The 7359-nt window shown below is 47.0% G+C and overlaps 1 protein-coding gene across 1 annotated transcript; it reads right to left on the bottom strand.

Annotated features, from left to right (window-relative positions):
* Positions 1 to 888: 888 nt before the first annotated feature.
* LOC119937130 (histone acetyltransferase p300-like) lies at positions 889 to 2342 on the bottom strand. Its single transcript, XM_038756768.1, has 2 exons — positions 2257 to 2342; positions 889 to 1727 (listed from the first exon to the last, which is right to left on the bottom strand). The coding sequence occupies exon 2, from the start codon at positions 1686 to 1688 to the stop codon at positions 1011 to 1013; it is 678 nt and encodes a 225-aa protein (XP_038612696.1). The 5' UTR covers positions 1689 to 1727; positions 2257 to 2342; the 3' UTR covers positions 889 to 1010.
* Between the last annotated feature and the right edge of the window lie 5017 nt (positions 2343 to 7359).

Here is a 7359-nt window from a genome sequence, read left to right as displayed (position 1 = left end):
CTTTTAGACCAAAGCCCTGCACCCAAAATATGCTCTGGATGATGATGAGTAATAATACCGGCATTTGTTAAGTGCTTGCGTGCCAATCTCTACACTGAGCACTGGGGCAGATACAGGATAATCAGGTTGGATACCGTCCCTGGCCCACACTGGGCTTTCAGTTTCTAGGGGGAGGGAGACCAGGCATTTAATTCCCATTTTAAGGATGGAGAACTGGGGCCCAGGGAAGTTAAGGGATTTGCCCGAGGCCAGACAGTAGCTATGTGGTGGCGCAGGGATTAGAACCCAAGTCCTCTGGCACCCATGCTCTTTCCATTTGGTAGAAGCAGCATGGCTCAGTGGAAAGAGCACAGGCTTTGGAGTCAGAGGCCATGGGTTCAAATCCCGGCTCTGCCAGCTGTGTGACTTTGGGCAAGTCACTTGGGCAGTCTTCTAGACTGTAAGCCCACTTCTAGACTGCAAGCCCACTGTTGGGTAGGGACCGACTGTATATATACCTGTATATACGTTTGTACGGATTTATACTCTATTTATTGATTTATTTTACTTGTACATATTTATTCTACTTATTTTATTCTGTTAATATGTTTTGTCTTGTTGTCTGTCTCCCCCTTCTAGACTGTGAGCCCGCTGTTGGGTGGGGACCGTCTCTATTTGTTGTCAACTTGTACTTCCCAAGCGCTTAGTCCAGTGCTCTGCACACAGTAAGCGCTCAATAAATACGACTGAATGAAAGTCACTTAACTTCTCTTTGCCTCAGTTCCCTCGTCTGTAAAATGGGGGTTAAAACTGCGAGCCTCCCGTGGGACAACCTTGTAACCTCCCCAGCGCTTAGAGCAGTGCTTTGCACATAGTAAGCGCTTAACAAACACCATCATTATTATCATTATTATTATTAGGCCATTCTGCTGACTTAATAAGCAGGACAGCACACCCTTAGGTGGAGAGGCTGTTCTTGAGGCCTCCCCTAATCCGCTCACTGTCAACCCCTCGGCTTACTGATCCCGCACCTAAATAGACTCTCCTCCCAGCTGGGCAACTCGGGCTGGCAGAGGTGGCATGTTTGGCACGACTGGGTTGGGATGCCCCATCCCCTGCCGCCCCTGCACGGTGGGTTGCAGCTGCAGCCCCGGCTGGCCCTGTGACATGCCAGGCTGCCCGGGCAGGCCCGGCGGGTTCTGGGTCCCCGCGTACTTGGCGGCCCGCTGACTGATGAAAGCAGTGAGCAGCTGGGGGTTGGAACAGAGGATGTTAAGCACCTGTTGCTGCTGAAGGGGCGAGCTGGGAGCCCTGAGAGTCCGTAAGAGGTTCTGTAAGGCCACCCGGGGCAGGGAGCCTTGCTTGGGCCGAGCCACGCCGGGCACCTGGCCCGGGCCCTGCTGCGAGGCCTTGGTCACGGGCTGACGCCTTTCCTCTCCTGCTCTGGGCGGCTGGCACAGCTCCCGGACCCTCTCCACCAGGCTTCCCAGCTGCTTGTTGGCTCTGAAGTTCTCCTTGCGGTAGGGGGTCCGGCACAGAGGGCACAGCTTGGCCCTGTGGTCCCCGGCCTTCGCGTGGCAGTGCCAGGTGATGCAGCGGCAGCAGAAGTTGTGCCCGCAGTCGATGGTCACCGGGTCGGCCAGGAAGTCCAGGCAGATGGGACACTTGGCTTCCTCCTCCAACTTGTCTGTGGGCCCGGCTGTGGCCATTGCAGCTGGGCCTTGGGGCGGGACAGCAGCTCAGGGGCCCTGTGCCAAGCAAGAGCCACGGTCACCTCGGCCGGGGCCCTCCACTTGGTGGGGACCGGCTTCTGTCAGGGAGCGGGGAAGGTGGGCAACTCAATCAATCAATCAATCCTATTAATTGAGCGCTTACAGTGTGTAGGGCACTGGACTAGGCGCTTGGGAAGTCCAAGTTGGCAACATATAGAGACAGTCCCTACCCAACAGTGGGCTCACAGTCTAAAAGGGAACAAAACCAAACATACTAACAAAATAAATAGATATATACAAGTAAAATAAATAAATAAATAAATAGTCCCCCAGGGCCCCCCTGCCTTCCCTGGAAGGGGAGAAAAGGGACCCCCCCCCCCACCTCCCCACCTTCCACCACCGCCATAAAATGCTCTCTGGGCATTTTACTGTCAGGCCCAGCACTCCCTCCCCCTGGGCCTGCAAGTTAGGAAAAGCCAATTTGCTCTTTCAGACCCCCCTGGCACTCTCCCTCTGACCCCGAGGGGGTCTGCTGCGTGGGCATCACTGAAGCCCCTCTGCTCACCTGGTTTCCCAAGCTGAGGAAAAGGGGCTGGGGAGGGAAGTGAAATGACGGAGCTTCTTCCCAATTCCGAAACAAAGGTCTTCCTGGCTGGGAGGAGTTGGGGGCGGGAACCTCTGGAGCTCCCCCTCCCATTTCACTCTTCCATCCAGCCTCTCTCCTGGGAGGAGCCTGGGGACAGAAAGCAGGATCAAGTGGTGGGGAGGAGGAGTTCATTCTTTCAATCAATCAATCAATCAATCAAGCAAGCAAGCAAGCAATCGTATTTATTGAGCGCTTACTGTGTGCAGAGCACTGGACTAAGCGCTTGGGAAGTCCAAGTTGGCAACATATAGAGACAGTCCCACCCAACAGTGGGCTCACAGTCTAAAAATCAATCAATCAGTCAATCGTATTTATTGAGCGCTTACTGTGTGCAGAGCACTGGACAAAGCGCTTGGGAAGTACAAGTTGGCAACGTATAGACAATCGGATTGAGCGCTTACTGTGTGCAGAGCACTGGACTAAGCGCTTGGGAAGTCCAAGTTGGCAACATATAGAGACGGGCCCTACCCAACAGCGGGCTCACAGTCTAGAAGGGGGAGACGGAGAACAAAACCAAACAGATTAACAAAATAAAATAAATAGAATAGATATGTACAATCAATCAATCAATCAATCAATCGTATTTATTGAGCACTTACTGTGTGCAGAGCACTGGACTAAGCGCTTGGGAAGTCCAAGTTGGCAACATATAGAGACGGGCCCTACCAAACAGCGGGCTCACAGTCTAGAAGGGGGAGATGGAGAACAAAACCAAACAGATTAACAAAATAAAATAAATAGAATAGATATGTACAAGTAAAATAAATAAATAGAGTAATAAATATGTACAAACATATATATATATACATATATACAGGTGCTGTGGGGAAGGGAAGGAGGGAAGACGGGGGGATGGAGAGTACTATTTATTGAGCACTTACTGTGTTCAGAGCACTGTACTAAGCGCTTGGGAAGTCCAAGTTGGCAACACATAGAGACAGTCCCTACCCAACAGTGGGCTCACAGTCTAGAAGGGGGAGACAGAGAACAAAACCAAACAGATTAGCAAAATAAAATAGAATAGATATGTACAACTAAAAGAAATAGAGTAATAAATATGTACAAACATATATACATACATACAGGTGCTGTGGGGAAGGGAAGGAGGTAAGACGTGGGGGATGGAGAGTCCTATTTATTGAGCAATTACTGTGTGCAAAGCACTGGACTAAGCATTGGGAGAGTACACTATAACAAGAGAGTTTTTCTGTTGCCCCTGCCTAGACCTGTCTCTTTTTTCTCTTCTCTAGACTGTCAGTTCCTTGTGGGCAGGAATTGTCTGTTATATTACAGTTTCCCAAGTGCTTAGTCCAGTGCTCTGCACACAGTAAGGGCTCACTAAATTCAATTGACTGGCATCGTGGCTCAGTGGAAAGAGCCCAGGCTTTGGAGTCAGAGGTCATGGGTTCAAATCCAGGCTCTGCCAATTGTCAGCTGTGTGACTTTGGGCAAGTCACTTCACTTCTCTGGGCCTCAGTTCCCTCATCTGTAAAATGGGGATGAAGACTGTGAGCCCCCCGTGGGATAACCTGATCACCTCTCCAGTGCTTAGAACAGCGCTTTGCACATAGTAAGCGCTTAATAAGTGCCATTATTATTATTATTATTATTATGGGTTCTAATCCCAGCTCCGCCACCGATAAACTGTGTGACTTTGGGCAAGTCACTCTCTTCCTCCCTTCAAGGTCCTACTGAGAGCTCACCTCCTCCAGGAGGCCTTCCCAGACTGAGCCCCTTCCTTCCTCTCCCCCTCGTCCCCCTTCCATCCCCCCATCTTACCTCCTTCCCTTCCCCACAGCACCTGTATATATGTATATATGTTTGTACATATTTATTACTCTATTTATTTATTTATTTTACTTGTACATATCTATTCTATTTATTTTATTTTATTTTGTTAGTATGTTTGGTTTTGTTCTCTGTCTCCCCCTTTTAGACTGTGAGCCCACTGTTGGGTAGGGACTGTCTCTATATGTTGCCAACTTGTACTTCCCAAGCACTTAGTACAGTGCTCTGCACACAGTAAGCTCTCAATAAATACGATTGATTGATTGATTGGTATTTGTTAAGGGCTTACTATGTATAAATCACTGTTCTAAGCACTGGGGAGGTTACAAGGTGATCAGGTTGTCCCAAGGGGGGGCTCATCCCCATTTGACAGATGAGGTCACTGAGGCCCAGATAAGTCAAGTGACTTTCATTCATTCAATCGTATTTATCGAGCACTTACTGTGTGCAGACTGTGGCTCAGTGGAAAGAACACAGGCTTGGGAGTCAGAGGTCATGGGTTCGAATCCCGGCCCTGCCGCTTGTCAGCTGTGTGACTCTGGGCAAGTCACTTAACTTCTCTGTGCCTCAGTTACCTCATCTGTAAAATGGGGTTTAAGATTGTGAGTCCCACATGGGACAACCTAATCACCTTGTATCCTCCCCAGTGCTTAGAACAGTGCTTTGTACATAGTAAATGCTTAACAAATACCATCATTATTATTATTATTATTAACTAATTGAGGCACAGAGAAGTAAAATGACCTGCCCAAGGTCATACAGCAGATAAGTGGCACTGAACTCAGGTCCTATTGACTCCTAGGCCCATTCTGTATCCACTAGGCCACGCTGCTCTCCTGGTTATTGGGTTCTGTCTCCCAGAAGCGCTACCCACCCCACCCCCCGGGTCCTCAGGGCCAAACTTGAAGTTTGGTGGCCTTTGGACCAGTCCCGGCAAGTGTCTGTGGCAGAGTGCCCGTCTGCAGCTGCTCAGGGATGGGCATCCCTCCCTCCCTGCCACCTCCCGAGAGCTGTGAAGGGATGGATGGGAGTACAACACGGATTTCCTCCATGCGGGATTCTCCAAGACAGCAATCAATCAATCAATCAATCAATCAATTGTATTTATTGAGCGCTTACTGTGTGCAGAGCACTGGACTAGGCGCTTGGGAAGTCCAAGTTGGCAACATATAGAGACAGTCCCTACCCCACAGTGGGCTCACAGTCTAAAAGTCTGAAAACAAGGAGCAACAACACCTGCCATCTTCCTACTTCAATGTGAGAATAAACGATGGCTGTGAAAGGGCTTTGGAAAAAATTAAAGTGCTAAACCAAACATACTAACAAAATAAAATAAAATAAATAGATAGATAGATAGATAGATAGAATAGATATGTACAAGTAAAATTAATAAATAAATACAGCAACCTCCCCATTCTTGTACAGCTGAACTTCCTACTGGCTAGAAATTCATCCTCCTGCTCCACTTCACGGGGCTGCGGCCTTTTTTCCAACAACGCCGGTTACGATACCAGGACCACCTAGTTTGACGGGGCAATCCTCCAACAGCAAAACTGCCCAAATTCCAACCAGTTTTCCTTCAAAACGCAGTGCCTCCAGGGTTGGCAAGAGACAGGGAGTCAATAATAACCCTTCATTCATTCAATCGTATTTATTGAGTGCTTACTGTGTGCAGAGCACTGTACTAAGTGCTTGGAAAGTACAATTCGGCGACAAATAGAGAGAATCCCAACCCATCAATGCGCTGTTTGTCTAATAAGAAATCCATTTTAACAGTCTATGCAGCGATTGAGAGTTCATATAAGTAATCAATCAATCAATCAATCGTATTTATTGAGCGCTTACTGTGTGCAGAGCACTGTACTAAGCGCTTGGAAAGTACAAGTTGGCAACATATAGAGACAGTCCCTACCCAACAGTGGGCGCACAGTCTAAGTAATCAACTCATTGCATGATTTACATTTGAGGATTTTTTTTGTTTTCTGTTTTCAAGTTTTACAGAAAGTGGAAGAGGAAGGGACGTGGTAAAGACGAAAACTTTTGTGTGTTAAAATCATCTTTTTGGTCTCGTTCATTTCTTACCCTCTTTTTTATTTTTTACTTTGTTAGACGGAAAAATAAAAAAAATATATTTCAAGAAACAGAAACCACAATATATATACTACATCCATTTGGCAGCTGCCCCTGTATATTTGAAAAGGTCATTTTTTTTTCTCTACATGCACAAATTATTTTAATACTTGAAGTTTTACATTCCGGCTCTTCCTATAGAAAATTTCTGGAGGACAAAAGTGGATTTGAGGAGGGGGGTTAGGTTATTTCATTTTTTTACATTTTTAAAAGAATTGACATCTTTGCATCCAAAGAGAAAAAACTGATATTTTAATATATGTATATATGATGCATAATGTAATATATAATGTATTTTTAAAGCAACATTTACCCCTTTGTCCTCTAAGAAATGTTCATCTTAGTTGGTCCTGTGGTCCCTGCCCTTTGTGTGGCAGTGCCGGTGATGCACTGCCACTGCCAGGTGATGGAGAAGCAGCGTGGCCCAGTGGAAAGAGCCCGGGCTTTGGAGTCAGAGGTCACGGGTTCAAATCCCTGCTTCGCCAATTGTCAGCTGTGTGACTTTGGGCAAGTCATTTAACTTCTCTGTGCCTCAGTTACCTCATCTGTAAAATGGGGATGAAGACTGTGAGCCCCCCATGGGACAACCTGATCACCTTGTAACCTCCCCAGTGCTTATAACAGTGCTGTGCACATAGTAAGCGCTTAATAAATGCCATTATTATTATTATTATGCAGCGGCAGCAGAAGTTGTGCCCACAATCCACGGTCATCGGGTCAGACAGGAAGTCCAGGCAGATGGGACATGTTTGGTACCATGATGTGAGGAAAAAAGTAGGGAAAAATGTCCACCATCTGCCTCGGTAAATGATAACAATATTACATATTTTTCATTAATTAAAAACAATTATAAAACCTATTGGAATTGCAGAGAGGGAGCACCTGAGATTAGAAAAGACTAACTGTGGCCCACCCCTCTAGGGCACATACGCACATGGAAGGAGGAGGGAGGGGAAAAAAAAACAAAAAGAAAAAAGAAAGAAAAAGAGAAGACTGGACATTTCCAGTCATAACAAAAATATGTTCTTCGTACTTCATCATCCTTCAGGTTCCTTTTCTGTTTGCTTCTTGCTTTGAGAAGCAGCGTGGCTCAGTGGAAAGAGC

The sequence above is a fragment of the Tachyglossus aculeatus genome, chromosome 14 (assembly GCF_015852505.1).
Source record: "Tachyglossus aculeatus isolate mTacAcu1 chromosome 14, mTacAcu1.pri, whole genome shotgun sequence".
Taxonomy (NCBI): domain Eukaryota; kingdom Metazoa; phylum Chordata; class Mammalia; order Monotremata; family Tachyglossidae; genus Tachyglossus; species Tachyglossus aculeatus.
This window is presented reverse-complemented; position numbering and strand designations above follow the sequence as displayed.

Coding starts and splice junctions, on each gene's coding strand:
- LOC119937130 (XM_038756768.1), bottom strand. CDS start 1,688: ATGGCCACAGCCGGGCCCACAGACAAGTTGGAGGAGGAAGCCAAGTGT.